The 19,292-nt window shown below is 46.7% G+C and overlaps 1 protein-coding gene across 1 annotated transcript in view; it reads left to right on the forward strand.

Annotated features, from left to right (window-relative positions):
- atad5a (ATPase family AAA domain containing 5a) overlaps nt 1-19,292 on the forward strand; it is a 68,403-nt gene that overhangs the window by 3,394 nt on the left and 45,717 nt on the right. The window contains 5 exon segments of the mRNA XM_038776927.1: nt 1,861-1,951; nt 4,945-5,100; nt 9,552-9,696; nt 18,301-18,323; nt 18,325-18,389. Coding sequence (XP_038632855.1) covers nt 1,861-1,951; nt 4,945-5,100; nt 9,552-9,696; nt 18,301-18,323; nt 18,325-18,389 — 480 coding nt within the window.

Below are 19,292 nucleotides of genomic sequence, written 5' to 3' on the forward strand. Positions count from 1 at the left end.
AGTGGCAGTTGTGTGTACAAACACAGTTTTCATGCATGCACCCACCTAAATTGTGGTGAAATCCCTAATTCTGGGGTTTGTCTTTTGGTCAATTGGTGCTTACAGAGCTGTTACAGTTGTGGTGGTGCTCGGATGAATTTGAGGGGGTGAATTGAGAGCCTTGTGCAAGTCTAATAGTAAGAGCATTAAAGCTGAGCAATTTTGAGTATATTAGACTGTACGGGTATCTGTATGCTAAACGATCCTGGGGATACTGAATTCTAACCAGGAAAAATTTCTAGCCCTACAGTAATTAAAACATGAGCGTAGTTAAAAATGGACACATTAAACGCTCAACAGGGATAAGCTATTAAGAGACATGGGAAGCAAGTGAATGGGTCCATTGCTGGTAAATCATTAGTTCAGATTTGCATTACTGTCCCTGAGTTGTAATGTTCTTGCACTCCCATATGATTGAATACTTTAGGTGACCTGGAGACAAACACCTGCAACTTACACTAAACTTGTGCTAAAACCCATCTGAACGTGCATTCAAAGCTTACTGTTCTTTGCTGGTTTGTTTTGGCATGTTATTGTATTACTTACTATGATACGCTCCTGATTTTTTTTTAAGTGTTTAAACAGTTCCAATTAAGGGGGGAACATTTTGGTTCATTCCCTGCTAGAAGTTGAAGAGGTCCCTATAAACAAGTATTTGTAACCAACTGCAGAGAAGTTGAAAGTGTAGGTTCGTTCTCTCTTCATGTTTGGGGTTTTTTAAACACCGTTTTCTTCTCTGTGAACGGTGACCCATGCTCTGGTGCAGTTACCTCAGAGTGAACTTGGATTTTGTTTATTGTAGCGTGTACCAAGGTACAGTGAAAAGTATTTTTCTGTGAGCTGCTCAGCAGATCATTAAGTACATGGGAAGAAAAGGAAATAAAAGAAAATACATAATAGGGTAACACAAGGTATACAGTGTAACTACATAAACACCGTCATCGGGTGAAGCATACAGGGGTGTAGTGTTAATGAGGTCAGTCCATAAGAGGGTCATTTAGGAGTCTGGCAACTGGGGAAGAAGCTGTTTTTGAGTCTATTTGTGTGTGTGTGTTCTCAGAGTTTATCTCCTGCCTGATGGAAGAAGTTAAGACATTGGACGTATGGATAAGACGCTTATTCTACCTTTATTGGTGCTATGCACAGACTTTGCAGCAGGGTTACTCACAGTTTGTGATGGGGTGGTGGAGGGGTAGAAGAGGGTAGAACTTGTAATATGGTGCTGCATTGATTGGTTCACAATATGTCTTAAACAGATTAATCTGCATATGGAACAGGTAAACTCTGGGTCAAATGATATTCTCTGAGACTGAGGGCAATGGATTTTTATTGGATAAAGGTTTTGAGGAATGTAAAACAAAAGTGGGAGTCAAGGTACAGATCTAATAGAATACAAACCGGGGGTTGAGGGATATGTTTGTGCACCCAATAAGGTCCACATTAAACTTGTGCATCACTGGGCAAGTGGCTTATATGTCCATACATGATTGGAATACCATGTGTGTATTCTAAACTTTTACAAATCAACCTTTGCTCAGAATGTGTAACATGATACTACATGAAGTAGTTGGGGTGAATAACAGATACGTTTAAAGGAAGATAGATAAGTGAATGGGGAAGAAAGGAACGGAAAGATACGTTGATGAAGTACGGTGTGAGGAGACTTGGGTGGAGCATAAAGAGGCACAGACCTGTTGCCGACTTAATTCTGCACTGTGGTTTTTAATGTTAATCTTGTACACTAACTAGGATAATTGGCTTGCAGTGTAAATTTGTAATGTGAATGAGATTTTCACCATATTTTATGTGCTGGCTTTTCAGAATGAAGTTTATACGAATCACTCGGTCAAAAAGTAACGCGAAAGCAGAGAGAATGGACGAGAACGCGGAGTTTACTCCCAGGAGCAACCAGGTGTTTGTGTTTTCTGAAATAATGTTACTTTTAAAAAAAAAAAAAAAAAAAATTTAGAGTACCCAATTATTTTTTCTAATTAAGGGGCAATTTAGTATGGCCAATCCACCTACTCTGCACATTTTTGAGTTGTGGGGACGAAACCCACGCAGACACGGGGAGAATGTGCAAACTCCATATGGACAGTGGCCCAGAGCCGGGATCGAACCTGGGACCTCGGCACCGTGAGGCAGCTGTGCTAACCACTAGGCCACTGTGCTGCCCTGAAATAATGTTACTTTGAATGAGGTTTATTGTTATGTAACCAGTAATGTGTGCAAATTCATGCAGAACTAAAAATGTAGCGCCAAAGGGTGTATGTGCTCCATTGAATATTGTCCTTTCATAACTGGACTTGAAATCGGCCCAGGTAGAATGACGTTACAAAATGTGGTTGGAGTTCTTTATTAAAAAAGGCTTCTTTTTTAAAATATTAAAGTAGAGATAAAATGTTCCCGAGTAGAGAAATTTTAAAGATCGACATTTGAATTGATTAAGCTTAATTGATTTCAGTTGATTGAAATTAGGGGCTGTTTAGCACAGGGCTAAATCGCTGGCTTTGAAAGGAGGCCAGCAGCACGGTTCAATTCCCGTAACAGCCTTCCCGAACAGGCGCCGGAATGTGGCGACTAGGGGCGTTTCACAGTAACTTCATTTGAAGCCTACTCGTGACAATAAGCAATTTTCATTTCATTGAAGGTGGTGATAAACCTCCAGAGGAGGTAGGCTGGTGGAATGAGTGGACTAGTGGCAAATAAAATTTAATGCAAAGATGTGAAGTGTTTTATTTTGGTAGGAAAAGCAAGAAGAGGGAATTTTTTTTTTTTAAAGGGGGGAGGGTGAAGAAGAAGAGGGACTGTGGGTAATTTCACAAATCGTTGCTGGTGGCATGAATGGCGGAGCAAGCTCGAAGGGCCGAATGGCCTCCACCTGCTCCTATTTTCTATGCTTCTATGAGAAAGTGGTTAACAAACAATGTGGGATCCTCTGCTTTATAAATAGGGTCACAGAGTACAGGTTATTACGTAACTGTAAAACCTAGTTTGACCTTAAATCCAGTACTGTGTCAAATTTGGGGAGCCACACTTTAGGAAGGATGTGAAGACATTCGAGAGGATGTAGAAATGATTCATGAGAATGTTTCCAGGGGTGAGGAACGTTGAGCCATGTGGCTAGATTGGAGAAGCTGGGCTCTTCTCCCTACAGAAGAGAAGTTTGAGGAGATTGGATAGAGGTTTTCATAGAGGGGTTGGACAGAGTAGATTGGGAGAAACTGTTCCTCTTGGTAGAAAATTCAAGAAGCAGAGGGCACCAGTTTAAAGTGAATGGTAAAAGAAGCAAGGGAAACCTTTTTTTACATGCTGTATGGTTAAGGTGTAGAATATTCTGCCTGAGTGTGTGGTGGGGGCAGATTCAATGTTATGGGATAAGGCGGGAAAGTGGAGTTGAGGATTATATCAGATCAGCCATGGTCTCATTGAATGGTGAAGCAAACTCAATGGGCTGAATGGCCCACTTCTGCTCCAAGGTCTTACGGTCTAATATTGGCCTTCAAAAGAGAATTGGATTATTATCTGAAATGGAAAAAGGCCAAGGGGAAAATGTGGGACGTGGTAAATTGCTCTTCTAGAGAGCCAACAGAGACTTCTTGGCCTGAAGGTCCTGTTCCTGTGCTGTATTGTTTTTTCTTTGTTCTTTGGCATATCCCTCTATACCCATCCTATCCATGTATTTGTCGAGATGCCTTTTGAACGCGTATCCGCTTCCACAACCTCCCCTGGCAACATGTTCCAGGCACTCGCCACCCTCTGCGTTAAAAAAAACCTGCCTCGCCCATCTCCTCTAAACTTTGCCATGGACCATAAACCTATGCCCCCTAGTGACTGACCCCTCCGCCCTGGGAAAGCGTGCCTGCCCATCCACTCTATCCATGACCCTTATAAACTTGTAGACCTCTTATCAGGTCATCCCTCAACCTCCGTCATTCTAATGATAGCAGTCCGAATCTATTCAGCCTCTTTGTAAACTAACACCCTCCAGGCCAGGCAACATCCTGGTAAAATTCCTCTGCACCCTCTCCAAAGCCTCCACATCCTTCTGGTGGTGTGGCGACCACAATTGTGTTGCGTATTCCAAGTGCGGCCATACCAAGGTTCTATACAACTATAACATGAATTGCTCGGCTATCACTCTCGTTTCTGAATCAGATGATTATTGGTTCAAGCCCCACTTCAGAGACTTGGTCACACAACATAGAACATAGAACAGTACAGCACAGAACAGGCCCTTCGGCCCTCGATGTTGTGCCGAGCCATGATCACCCTACTTAAACTCACGCAACCCGTATACCCGTAACCCAACAATCCCCCCACCAACCCTACACTACGGGCAATTTATCATGGCCAATCCGCCTAACCCGCACATCTTTGGACTGTGGGAGGAAACCGGAGCACCCGGAGGAAACCCACGCACACACAGGGAGGACGTGCAGACTCCACACAGACAGTGACCCAGCCGGGAATCGAACCTTCATCGAACAATCCATGCGTACACTTCAATACACTATTGGGAGGGTGCTGCACTGTCAGAGGTGTCTATTTCTGATTAGACAAAACAAAACTCAATAACTTTCTGGGTGGATGTCAAAGATCTCATAACTCTGAAGAGTCCGGTGTTGTCCCAGTGTCTGACCAATATTGATCCCTCTGCCAACATCGCTTTGGAAAAAACTTTATTTTATCAGTATCTGATTACTAATTGTGGGTGCTTGCTCTGTGCAAATTAGTTGCCAGTTTCCTGTATTCCAACTGGGCCTCCACCTCAAAAGTACTTGATTAGCTGTAAGATACATTTGACTGTCCTACAGTTGTGGAAGGTGTGACACAAATGCACAATCTTTCTTTTTTTAAATTACATGGTGGTATTTTTCTAACTGCTACACTTTTGTTATTTAGCGGATGCGCAGATCCAAGAATATGGTCAAAGCGAAGAGGCTAGTTGAAAAAGCCAAAGTGCAGAGCAAGTGCAGAAATCCTGTGGAATCCGTTGCACCTCTGAGGCGGTCGACCCGACGGCAAGGCAAATCTGATGAGAAATTTTGTGGGACTGAGGTATTAGCGATTTTGCGTTTTTAATGAAAGAAAGTAACAATATTTTGAAAAGCAGGCAATGGTGGTTGATACTCTCGGCTTGACATGTCGTATAATCGTGTTAACGTAAAGTGTTTGTTTAGTGTGGAATTCGAGCATTGGGTTTGACATTGTAAGAGGGTTCACAAAAGGCACTTGATGTGCAGATATGTACTTTTTTTTCAATAAATTTAGAGTGCCCGATTCATTTTTTTTCCAATTAAGGGGCAATTCAGCGTGCATATCCTCCTAGCCTGCACATCTTTGGGTTGTTGGGGCGAGAGCCACGCAGACACGGGGAGAATGTGCAAACTCCTCACGGACAGTGACCCAGAGCCAGGATTGAACTGGGACCTCGATGCCGTGAGACAGCAGTGCAAACCCACAGATATAACCCACAGATATCTGCCCGCAGATATGTACTTTTGAATGCCATTCTAAAATCTTACAGTCAAATACAAATTTATTGGATAAATTTCTCTCTCGAACATTGTTTCTGAATGAAGTGGCCTGTTGAGAATTGAGTATTTGTAAATTTTGAACTCTTGTCAATCTACTTTGGCTCTTGTGAAATGTTACCTCAGAACTGATGCTTTCACTAGAAGAGAACAAGACTAGGAGCCATAGATACAATGTGGTCGCTGATGAATTCAGGAGAAACATCTTTACTCAGCGTGGTGGAAAATGTGGTACAATCGATCACCGAGTAATCCTGTTTCGTCCAAAGATGTGCAGGATAGGTGGAGTGGCCGTACTAAAATTGCTCATTCGTGTCCAAAGATGTGGAGGTTGGATGGGGTGAGAGAGTGGGCCTGGGTGGAGCATATGATATTTGTTCTTTATACATGAGGATGTTTTTGCGGACATGCTTTTAAAAAATAAATTTAGTGTACCCAATTCATTTTCTCTCAATTAAGGTAAATTTAGCATGGCCAATCCACCTAATCTGCACATCTTTGGGTTGTGGGGGTGAGACCCACGCAGACATGGGGAGAATGTGCAAACCCCACACGGACATTGACCCAGGGCTGGGATTCGAACCCGGTCCTCAGCGCCGCAGTCCCAGTGCTATCCACTGTGCCACATGCCGCCCGCGGACATGCTTTTGTCACTACTGCAGGTCAAAATGAGGTGTGCAGGAGTGGTTCACGGTGGCTTTCTGCCAGGAACTGTCTTGCCTCTGTTGACTGCCTGCCTGCCTCGTCTCCCCATAGAATAGAGTCCCTAAAGTGCAGAAGGAGGCAATTTGGGCCATTGAGTCTGCACCGACCCTTTGAAAGAGCACCTTACCTAGGCCATAACAAAATCTCGATCAGGAGGTAGGAATTGGAATCCAATTTCTATACGATCTTACCATGTAGTTTCTTGTAGATCCCACTTTTGTGTCAATTTTTATTCTCTCTGCTTTTACCATATAAGCTTGTTTTATAAATTAACCAACGTTTTGAGATAACGTCCCTGGCTCTAATATAGAACCATGAAGCACAGAAGGCAGACCATCCAGCCTGTGCTGGCTTGCCAAAAGAATTATCCAAATGGACCCATTTTCCTGTTCTTTCCCCATAGGCCTGGAAAATAAATTCCTTTTAAAATATATATCCAGTTCCCTTTTGGAAGTTACTACAGGAACTGGACCCCATATCTGGCATCCCAAACTCAGGAAGGACTTGAAAACCGTGTCCTTCTCTGGAAACCGCTATCCGTTATCTCTGGATCACGGTGCGCTGATCGCCTGCTCTTTGAATCCGGGATTAACAGTGGGAGCTGTGTCTTCCACCACTTCCTTTCCCTGTCCCAGCTTCAGTTGTCCTATTCCCCTGACCCAGGTCCCAAAATCCAGAAAATCCCTGTCCAGTACATTCGGTCCCAAACTTCCCAGATCCGGGGAAGTTTCCTATACATGTATTGAATTTTCTACTGCTGCCTTTTCTTTATTTAAATATAACTTTACAGTACCCAATTATTTTTGTTCCAATTAAGGGGCAATTTAGCGTGGCCTATCCACCTACCCTGCACATCATTTTGGGTTGTCGGGGTCAGACCCACGCAGACACGGGGAGAATGTGCAAACTCCACACGGGTCAATGACCTGGGGCCAGGATCAAACCCGGCTTCTCGGCGGTAACCACGGCGCCGCCCTGTCCGCTGCCTTTTCAAATCCTGCAAATCAACAGGGAAAAAAATTATAATTCTCAAAAGACACAGGACTGCACTACTGTGTGTGTGTGGTTACTTTACCCCTCCAACCGTGGTGGTGAAAAAATGTAGAGAGACGGCAGAAAGGTGTAGCACAGAGGAACTTTGGGGTCCTTGTTCATGAAACCCAGAAAGCTAGCTTCCAGCTGCAGAAGGTAATTGGAATGCTGGCTTTTATTTCAAGGGGGCTGGATGGAGTGTAAAAGCAAAGAGATGTTCCTGCAACTGTAGAAGACACTAGTGAGGCCACATTTAGAATACTGGGTACAGTTTTGGTCCCCTTATTTAAGGAAAGATATATTATCATTGGATGCAGTACAGAGGGTTTTTTTTTAGGATGATCCTGGATATGCAGGATCATGAGGAAAAATTAAACCAGTTGTGTCTGTGCTCCTTGGAGTTCAGAAGAATGAGAGGTAATATGATTGAAACATATCAATTTCTTTGTGTGGGAGGGGGTTTAGGCAGGTTGAATGTTGGGATGATGGTTCCACTCGTAGGACCAGAGGGCATAGTCGCAGAATAAAGAGGGTTCTTATTTCAATGGATTTGAGGAACAATTTCTTCTCTGAAAGAGTGGCAAACTGTTAGGATTTTTTACCTTGGGAAGCTGTGGAGGTCGAGCCATTTTCAAGGCTGAGATCCATCGGTTTTTAATCAGGTGGGGAATTGAGTGTTGCGGAGATGCGGTAGGAAAGTGGCCTTGGTGAATGTTAGATCAGCCACGATCTTATTAAATGCTGGAGCAGGCTCGAAGGGCTGAGTGGTCTACTTCTGTTCCTATTCTTATGGTCTTCTCTATCAGAAACCCCTCCAATATTTCACCTATAATGAAATGCAGAGAACTCCTGTTATGTGGGCGAACGCAGCAACCAAACTAAAAGAGTAAGAGGCACCAATGGGGTGGGGGGGGGGGGGGGGTGAACAACCTGCTGATGTCTTTTTGTGTTAGTTTCAAAAGGTATGTTGTTCAGCCACGCAACTGCCTGCAGCCAGTAATATACTGCCATGAAATCTTTTAATCCCCATTTGAAAAGCCAGCCATATCTTTGAAGGAATTCCTCTTCCTGTAGTTACCCTGCTGCGATATTTCCAATTTTAAACAGGCATTAGGAACTAGACAGAAGGTGGAAGGGAAACCAAGCAACGGGGAGAGCAAAGGAAGTAACAAGCTCTTTGCGTATCTTTTTGAATTATTGTTGAAGAGTAGTCACATGTTTTCATAAAATCATAGCATTTACAGTGCAGAAGGAGGCCATTCGGCCCATTGAGTCTACACCGGCCCTTGAACGAGCACCCTACTTAAGCCCACACCTTCACGCTATCCCTGTAACCCTAACCTTTTTGGACACTAAGGGACAATTTAAAAAAAAAAAAAATTTAGGTTACCCAATTATTTTTTCCAATTAAGGGGCAATTTAGCGTGGCCAATCCACCTACTCTGCACATTTTTGGGTTGTGGGGGCGAAACCCACGCAGACACGGGGAGAATGTGCAAACTCCACACGGACAGTGACCCAGAGCCGGGATCGAACCTGGGACCTCAGCGCCGTGAGGCAGCTGTGCTAACCACTAGGCCACCGTGCTGCCCACTAAGGGACAATTTAGCGTGGCCAATCCACCTAACCTGCACATCTTTGGACTTGTGGGAGGAAACCAGAGCACCCACAGACACGGGCAGAACATGTAAACTCCAAACATTCAGTCGCCCGAGGCCAGAATTGAACCTGGGTCCCCGGAGCAGTGATGCAGCAGTGCTAACCACTGTGTCACTGTTTTGCGGGAAAACGTGGCAGCAACCTGTGGACAGCACGGTCAGCAAACAAATGAAATAAAAGGAATATAGTGTCCCTCAGAAAGAAGGCTACCAGGTCATTGTGGGCCAGTTTTGAAGCCATATTCCTTGTAGGAGTCCATTCTTTCAAGAGGCGGGAAAGTATATAAATGTTTGTGAGATGCTGTGTTCCAAGACAAACGGTAGACGACTCTCGTCTGTACTGTTTGTTTTATTTGTAACTGAGTGTTTATATTATTTTACCAATTCTTTGAGATTCTTCTACACTGCCAATGTGCCAAATTTTACTTTTTGCTGTTCATAAATGGCGAAAGACTTCAGAAGAATCTTGTTTGCGTTTAAGGTATCGGTAATAATGATGTTACTTCTGATGGCCCTGTCTGTTGAGCATCACTGCAGCCTGACAACAGGTTTTTATAGTTCTTACATTTGTTTTGTACAGGACTTGGAAATTATGTTACATTCAAGTGCAGAAAGTGATTCCGACTGTATAATTCAATGTGAGAAGAAATCCAAAAATTTGAGGAATTTAAGTGATGTGTTGAGAAGGAATCCAGGCAGCACACCATCAACTAAGAGCACTCCAGGTTAGTGTATGCTGAAACGAAGAACATTTCCATTAATATTTTTTGTTGTTTACACCTTACTGAAGTAAGTTACCGTACTTGTTTTTGTGAAGTCAAAGAGTTTTACAGCACAGAAAGAGGCCCTTCAGCCCACCGTGTCTGCACCAACCTATCTATTCTAATCCTATTTTCCAGCACTTAGCCCGTAGCCTTGTATACTGTGCCGTTTCAAGTGTTCATCTAAATGCTTCTTCAATGTTGTGAGGTTTCCCACCTCTACCAGCCTTTCAGACAGCGCGTTCCAGATTCCCACCGCCCTCTGGGTGAAAAGGGTTATCCTCTAATCCCCTCTAAATCTCCTGCCCCTTACCTTAAATCTGGGCCTCTGTGCTTCTTCCCACCTTTTCCAATAGAATTCCGACAGTGCAGAAGGAGGCCATTCAGCCCGTCGGGTCTGCACTGACACTGCTAAGAGCACCCTAACTAAGGCCCACTCCCCCGCCCTGTCCCCATAACCCCACCTAACCTCCACACCTTTGGACATGAGGGGACAATTTTAGCGTGGTCAATCCAGCTAACCTATCTATGTCCCTCATAATCTTATACAACTTAATCAGGCCCCCTCTCAGCCTTCTGCTGTGAGAAAAACAGCCCCAGCCTAACGAGCCTCTCTTCATAGCTGAAATTTTCCACCTTCTGCATCAGCTGGGGCTGTAGAATCTCAGCCAATTGCTCACCAATAGCACTGTATAGTGTGGTGCAAGAACTTGCTGGGGCAGTCCTTTTTGCAGTGACTTTCTCTTACTGACCTCTGCTCAACACTTCCTTTATAGCAGTGTAGATGAAATCAGAAACTTGCTGTGTGGCATGATATAGTACAAAGCAGCTTGACAGTGTTCAGCTGCACTATCCTGCTCTTTAACAATTTCAGAAGCTCTTTTAGTTGCTAGTTTATTTAGTCAATGAGTATTGGGAGTAAGTGAAGCGCCATCATCTGAGTGGTTCAGAAGATTGGATCATCTGAGTGGTTGGGAGAGGAATTTTCAGAGATGATCATAGTGTAGCCATGATGCTCTGGCCACCATGAGTGTATACGGGCTTAATTGGCCTGCTGGTCTTTTCCTACACGTGACTTTCATGTGCCATAAAGTTTTTCGGTGTGGAATTTGAGCGTTGCTGACAAAAGACATTTTGTCAAAGCTTTTCATCTTGCACTCAACAGGACAATCGCAAGAATACCAAAGTCCGGGGGGGGGGGGGGGCAGGGAGAAACAACTTTATTACCCCTAACCAGGGGTTTGCAAGGCTGAAAATGATTTCCTTAGGCTCACTCACCCACCCTCACTCATCCACCCTCCTCACTCACCCACCCTCCTCACTCCCTCACTCACCCACCCTCCTCACTCCCTCACTCACTCACCCTCCTCACTCATCCACCCTCCTCACTCATGGGTCACTGTCTGTGCGGAGTCTGCACGTCCTCCCCGTGTGTGCGTGGGTTTCCTCCGGGTGCTCCGGTTTCCTCCCACAGTCCAAAGATGTGCGGGTTAGGTGGATTGGCCATGTTAAATTGCCCGTAGTGTCCTAAAAAGTAAGGTTAAGGGGGGGTTGTTGGGTTACGGGTATAGGGTGGATACGTGGGTTTGAGTAGGGTGATCATGGCTCGGCACAACATCGAGGGCCGAAGGGCCTGTTCTGTGCTGTACTGTTCTATGTTCATGACATTGCACAATATATAGTACAAAATGTTGTGATCAGGCTAGCCATTATCCTGAGCTTGGTTAGTGAGCAAATGGTTTGGGCCCTATTGACAAGGTTGACAATGAGGCCACTCTTACAGCGTGTGGAATTGTAAGAATCCCAACGTGGTACTAATTTCTCAACTAGTATGTCAGGGGAAGGGAATTGCATTCCTTGGGGCAATGTCTTGACCAATCAGAATCAAGCTGCCTGGTTTAAATTTTCAAACAATGCTTGGCATACACTGGTGCATTCTCCGTGGCAATGCCTCTACCAATCAGTACCAACCTTCTCAAACGGTATAAAGTTGTTTCCCCTGACATTGGTATTCTTGCGTTTATCTGCTGGTTTAGCACAGGGTTAAATCGCTGGTTTTGAAAGCAGGCCAGAACAGGTACCGGAATGTGGCGACTAGGGGCTTTTCACAGTAACTTCATTTGAAGCCTACCTGTGACAATAAGAAATTTTCATTTAATTTTTCATCAGCGCATGATGAAAAATCTTGACAAAATGTATTTATTCAGCACCTTTTAGAGCTTCTTTGATTTGCAGCTTGCAATTATTTGAATCAGAACTGAGCAGTTATACCCATCTGGAGAGGTTGAAAAGGCTGTGGTTATTTTCCTGTAGAAAAGAGAAGGCTCGTGGATGTCTTTTAAAATTGTGAAGAGGTTCGAAAGGTAGATGTAACAAAACATTTTCACTTTTTGAGAGCCCAAAACTAGGGGGTCATAAATGTAGGGTGCTCATTAATAAATCTAGAATTTTTCAGCAGAAGTTAGCTGACCCACGGAAGTACAATGGAGGACGGTTCGTGGCTAGGAGGGTTCCTAGCCTGGGGGGAAAAGGGGAATACCGGGTTGCTGCTGGTAGGGTCAGGAAGGAGCTGGTGGGGGCCGGGGAGACAGAGGTGAGGTGTTGTCGCTGTGGAGACTGGGTCGGGCAGGGGGTGCTGGCCTGGGGCGGGCAGTTGACGGGCTATGGCTAGTCGACGGGGGAGGGGGGGGGGTGGGACGCCCTCTGATTCGGTTGGTCACCTGGAATGCAAGAGGATTGAATGGGCCGGTGAAGCGGTCGAGGGTACTTGCTCACCTGAAGGGGCTAAAGGCAGATGTGGCAATGCTTCAGGACACCCACCTGAAGGTGGCGGACCAGGTCCGTCTGAGGAAGGGATGAGTGGGGCATGTTTTTCACTCTGGGTTGGATGTGAAGTGGCGATTCTGGTGGGGAAAAATGTGTCGTTTGAGGCATCGGAGGTGGTGGCGGATAAGGGGGGTAGGTATGTTATGGTTAGGGGCAGGCTACAAGGAGAGAAGGTGGTACTTGCTAGTGTGTATGCCCCAAATTGGGACGATGCGGGCTTTATGAGGCGTATGTTGGGACGGGTCCCGGATCTGGAGGCGGGAGGTCTGATCATGGGGGGGGGACTTCAATACGGTGTTGGATCCTTCACTGGATCGGTCCAGCTCTAGGACGGGTAGGAGGCCGGCGGCGGCCAAGGTACTGAGAGGGTTTATGGACCAGATGGGTGGGGTGGATCCATGGAGGTTTGTGAGGCCGAGGGCACGGGAGTACTCTTTCTTCTCCCACGTACATAGGGTCTACTCTCGGATAGACTTCTTCGTGGTGAGTAGGGGACTGATTCTGAGAGTGGAGGAGGCCGAGTATTCGGCCATTGCAATCTCCGACCACGCTCCGCATTGGATAGAATTGGAGATTGGGGAGGTGCGGGACCAGCGCCCGTTGTGGCGGTTGGATGTGGGGTTGTTGGCAGAGGAGGAGGTGTGTAGGAGGGTCCGGGCAAGTATTATGGGGTACCTCAAGGTGAATGATACGGGGGAGGTTCAGGTGGGGGTGGTCTGGGAAGCCCTGAAGGCAGTGATTCGTGGGGAGCTGATATCCATCCGGGCACACAGGGAGAGGAGTGAGAGGGATAGACTGGTGGGAAAGATGCTGGAGGTAGACAGGAGGTACGCGGAGGCACCAGAGGAGGGACTGTTGGGGGAGAGGCGCAGCCTGCAGGCTAAATTTGATCTGCTGACCACTAGAAAGGCGGAGGCACAGTGGAGGAAGGCACAAGGGGCAGTGTACGAACATGGTGAAAAGGCGAGTAGGATGCCGGCTCATCAGCTCCGCAAGCGGGATGCGGCTAAGGAAATTGCTGGAGTGAGAGACAAGAGTGGGAATGTGGTGCGGAAGGGGGTAGAGGTGAATGAGGTCTTCAAGGTTAGGTGGATTGGCCATGGTAAAGTGCCCGTAGTGTCCTTAAAAGTAAGGTTAAGGGCGGGGGGGGGGGTTGTTGGGTTACGGGTGTAGGGTGGATACGTGGGGTTGAGTAGGGTGATCATTGCTCGGCACAACATCGAGGGCCGAAGGGCCTGTTCTGTGCTGTACTGTTCTATGTTCTAAGGACTTTTCCGGGGAACTGTACCGGTCGGAGCCAACGGGGGAGAGGAGGGGAATGGAGAGGTTCCTCGACGGGCTTTCTTTCCCGAAGGTGCAGGAGGAGCAGGTGGATGGGTTGGGTGCGCCGATTGAGCTGGAGAGCTAGTTAAGGGGATCGGGCAGATGCAGTCAGGGAAGGCACCGGGGCCGGATGGGTTCCCGGTGGAATTTTATAAAAAGTTTGTGGACCTAGTGAGCCCCTTGCTGGTGCGGACACTTAATGAAGCGTGGGAAGGGGGGACTTTGCCCCTGACGATGTCGCGGGCGCTGATCTCGTTAATTTTAAAGAGGGACAAGGACCCCCAGCAGTGTGGTTCATACAGGCCCATATCTCTCCTCAACGTAGATGCCAAGGTGCTGGCAAAAATCCTGGCCACCAGGATAGAGGACTGTGTGCCAGGGGTTGTACACGAGGACCAGACAGGTTTTGTTAAGGGAAGGCAGCTGAACACGAATGTGCGGAGATTGTTGAATGTCATCATGATGCCGGCGATTGAGGGGGAGGCAGAGATAGTGGTGGCGCTGGATGCGGAGAAGGCCTTCGATAGAGTGGAGTGGGGGTACTTATGGGAGGTGTTGGGGAGGTTTGGGTTTGGTGAAGGGTTTATTAGATGGGTGAGGCTGCTATATGATGCCCCGATGGCGTGCGTGGCCACGAATGGGAGGAGGTTGGATTACTTCCGGCTTTACCGAGGGACCAGGCAGGGTTGCCCCCTGTCCACCTTGTTGTTTGCACTGGCAATCGAGCCGCTGGCGATGGCGTTGAGGGATTCAGAGAGGTGGAGAGGTTTGGTGCGAGGTGGGGAGGAACATAGGGTGTCGTTGTATGCCGATGACCTGTTACTGTATGTGGCGGACCCGGTGGGAGGGATGCCGGGGGTGATGGAGCTGCTAGCTGAGTTTGGGACCTTTTCAGGTTATAAATTAAATTTAGGCAAGAGTGAGGTGTTTGTGGTGCACCCTGGAGACCAGGAGGAAGGAATTGGTAGGCACCCGCTTAGGCGGGCAGGGGAGAGCTTTAGGTACCTGGGGGTGCAGGTGGCCAGGGACTGGGGGACTCTTCACAAACATAATTTCACCAGACTTGTAGATCAGATGGAGGAGGAGTTCAAGAGGTGGGACATGCTGCCATTGTCGTTGGCGGGGAGGGTGCAGTCCGTCAAAATGACGGTGCTTCCGAGGTTCTTGTTCCTCTTTCAGTGCCTGCCCATCTTTATCCCCAGGGCCTTCTTTAGGAGAGCGACTAGCAGTATTTTGCGCTTTGTGTGGGCACATGGGACTCCGAGAGTGAAGAGGGTGTTCCTGGAGCGAGGGAGGGAAAGAGGCGGGCTGACGCTGCCCAACCTTTTGGGGTACTATTGGGCGGCCAATGTGTCAATGGTGCGTAAATGGGTGATGGAGGGGGGAGGGGCGGCGTGGAAAAGAATGGAGATGGCATCATGTAGAGGTACGTGCCTGGGTGCCATGGTAACGGCGCCGTTGCCGCTCTCCCCTAAGAGGTTTACCACAAGCCCGGTGGTGGCGGCGACCCTAAGAATCTGGGGACAGTGGAGACGGCATAGGGGGGAAACAGGGGGCTCGATGGAGGCTCCATTGGGTGGCAATCATCGGTTCATCCCAGGGAACAGGGATGGGGGATTTAGGGGGTGGCAAAGGGTGGGCATCACTAAATTGAGGGACCTGTTTATTGGCGGGAGGTTTGCGGGCCTGGGGGAACTGAAAGATAAATTTGGGCTTCCCCAAGGGAACATGTTCAGATACTTACAGGTAAAGACGTTTGCTAGGCGACAGGTAGAGGGATTCCCTTTGCTGCCCTCGCGGAGGACGATGGACAGGGTGCTTTCGGGGGTGTGGGTCAGAGAGGGGAAGGTGTCTGACATTTATAAGGTAATGCAGGAGGTGGAGGAGTCGTCAGTGGAGGAGCTGAAGGCTAAATGGGAGGAGGAACTCGGGGAGCAGATAGAGGACGGGACTTGGGCGGATGCCTTGGAGAGAGTCAACTATTCCTCCTCATGTGCGAGGCTTAGTCTCATCCAATTTAAGGTGCTGCACCGGGCCCACATGTCCGGGACTAGGATGAGTAGGTTCTTTGGGGGTGAGGACAGGTGCTCCAGATGTTCGGGGAGTCCAGAGAACCACGCCCAGCACTGGAAGAATTCTGGAAGGGGGTGGCGGGGACGGTGTCGAGGGTGGTTGGATCCAGGGTGGGGACTCGCGATTTTTGGAGTTGCGGTGGAGCCGGGAGTGCAGGAGGCGAAAGAGGCCGGTGTCCTGGCCTTTGCGTCCCTATTAGCCCGACGAAGGATCTTGCTGCAGTGGAAGGATGCGAGGCTCCCAACTGTGGAGACCTGGATCAGTGACATGGTGGGATTTATAAAATTGGAAAGGGTTCTATAAACGATGGCAGCCTTTTCTGGACTTCCTGGCTCAAAGACCCCGGGGGGGGTGTTCCTTATTGTAGTTTCTATTATGTAACTTAATATTGTGTTAATTTGCGTTGTTAATATGCTGTGTTGTTCATGGAGGTGGGGCGAATGTTTATGATTGCTAATATTATTGTTATTTTTGGTATTTTATTATGGTTCGTTGTTGTATAAATTCAAAATTTTTCAATAAAAATTATTTTAAAAAAATAAAAAAAATCTAGAATTTGGGAGTAACCTATTTATACTGATGGTGGTTCGAATGTTCTACGGCAGGAAGTTGTTGAGACGAATGGCACAGATACATTTGTTAACTGAAAGTAAAAAGAGATTTGAGGATTGTGAATCTGGGTTGCAGGCTAGCCATGATCCTGTTGAAGGGCGACAGGACATAGTCGAGGGCTAAATGGCCTACTTGTGTTCCTATGTGTGGCAATGTTTTTTTATTAAGTGCCCGATTCTTTTTTTTTTCCCAATTAAGGGACAATTTAGCGTGGCCAATCCACCTGCCCTGCATATCTTTGGATTGTGGGGGTGCGACCCACGCAGACACGGAGAGAATGTGCAAACCACACACACCGTGACCTGGGGCTGGGATTGAACCCAGATCCTCGCCGCTGTGAAGCAGCAGTGCTAACCACTGCCCCACCCTATATGTGTGGCAATGTTAATGTGGGGCACTGAGTAAGTGTGGCTCATTAAGTTGATTGGTGAACACGGACGATAGCATACATGCAGCGGGGTTTTGAGTGTGTTGAAGTAGATGGGGAAACCAGCCAGTAGAACATTGGAATAGTCAAGTTTGGAAGTGACAAAGGCATTTGAGAATCTAATATTGCTTACTTAAAGAAATTGGCACACTACATAAAGTAAACAGTCTTGTACTGCAGAGACGTTACTGTGCAGAGTTTGTTAGTAGGAAATAATGTGTAGGAATGCAGTCACACTCTGTTAGGGTTTAGAATAATTAAACAACGCTTGACCTTTGCCCAGATCCCTTCGATATTATCCAAAGCTTTCAAGTATGTTATATCCTTGTAGCACACGCCAAGCCATTTTATTTCCGGTAACATAGACTGGGCACTGCGTGGCCTTTTTGAAATAAATTCCAGTCTTTTTAACCTGAAACTAGGAGTGATTGTTGCTGCCCTTTGTGAACATAATTCTACAGCACTGTTTGGTGCACAGCTTTAAAACAGTCGCTTTGTTCTTTTTAAAAATGCAATCACATCACCCGCTCTAATCTTCCATCTACCCTGCATTGCACATGTCTTATTTGCAGCTTTGCTTTTTATCTTGCTGCACTTAACCTCTTCTGTTGTGCTGTTTCTGCTTTCCCCGTGTGAATAAAAGCCCTTTCAATCAAAAGTGGCATTATAGCTGTTGCTAGATAGAACAAGAATTTGTGTTTGTCCTAGGATGTGAGCAGCACTGAAATGGCAAACATTTAATTAAGGAGATCTGGTGGCGTCAGTGGACTAGTAACCCACAGACCCAGGCCAATGCTCTGAGGACATCGGTTCAAATCCCATCATGGCAGCTGGTGGAATATGAATTCAGTTAATAAATCTGGAATATAAAGCTCGTCTCGGGGATGGTGACCATGGAACTATCATTGATTGTCGTAAAAACATATCTGGTTTGCTAGTGTCCTTTAGGGAAGAAAATCTGCCGTCCTTACCTGGTCTGGCCTACATGTGACTCCAGATCAACAGTAACATGGTTGACTTTTGGCTGCCCTGTGAAATGACCTAGCAAGACACTCGATCAAGGGCAATTATGGATGGGTAACAAATGCTGGACTTGCCAGTGACGCCCACACCCCACGCAAGAATAAAGAGGGGGAAACATCTTGCCCATCCCGAATTGTCTTTGAGAAGTGGGTGCTGTTAATTTTTTGACCCCTCCCAACAATGCTTTACATGAAGCCATCGTGCAACCATCACATTCCAAAAACACACGATTACTTTCACTATTTGGAGATCTGTTTCTCATTTTAATTTTTGTCTTGATCTAGCTGATCTCAAGGTTGCTTCCATATTTTGCGGTAAAAAAAACAGTCAAAGCTATACCATCTGGGCCCATCGCCATTGCCGACGAGAACAGGTGAGTACATTATTAGCTGTGTCTGTGTCTTATTCATCGAGTCACAGAGCACAGAAAGGACCTATTTCAAGTAACATTCACGCCACACAAGTCCTAGGCAATGACCACCTCCAACAAGAGAGAATCCAACCAACTCCCCTTGATATTCAATGGCATTACCATCATTGAATTCCCCCACTATCAACATCGTGGGGATTACCATTGACCAGAAATTGAACTGAACCAGCCACATTAATACTGTGGCTACCAGGGTAGGTCAAAGGCTAGGAATTCCTATGGTGAGTAACTCACCAGCTAGCTCCTCAAAGACTGTCCATAAGTCAGGCGTGTGATGGAATGCTCTCCATTTGCCTGGATGAGTGCAGCTCCAACAAAAATCAAGAATCTCGACACAATCCAGGACAACCAGTCCATTTGATTGGCACCCCATCCACAAACATTCAATCCCTCCACCACCGATGAACAATGGCAGCCATGTGTACCATCTACAAGATGCACAGCAGCAAGCCACCTTAGGCAGCACTTGCCAAACCTATGGCCGTGACCATCTCGAAGGACAAGTGCAGCAGATGCATGGGAACACCACCACCTGGAGGTTCCCCTTCCAAGTCACTCACCATCCTGACTTGGAAATATATCGCCGTTCCTTTACTGTCACTGGGGCAACATCCTGGAACTGTCTGCCAAACAGCACCATGGATGTACCTGCACCACATAGACTGTAGCGGTTCACAAAGACAGCTCACCACCACTTTCTAGAGGGCAATTAGGGATGGACAATAATTGCTGACCTAGCCAGCGACCCCCATGTCCCATAAATTAATTTGTTTTAAAAAATGATTGGAACATTCAATCCTGGAAATGCTACCTAATTAATCACATTTTGATACTCAAATCTGCCTT

The sequence above is a fragment of the Scyliorhinus canicula genome, chromosome 18 (genome assembly GCF_902713615.1).
Source record: "Scyliorhinus canicula chromosome 18, sScyCan1.1, whole genome shotgun sequence".
Lineage (NCBI taxonomy): Eukaryota > Metazoa > Chordata > Chondrichthyes > Carcharhiniformes > Scyliorhinidae > Scyliorhinus > Scyliorhinus canicula.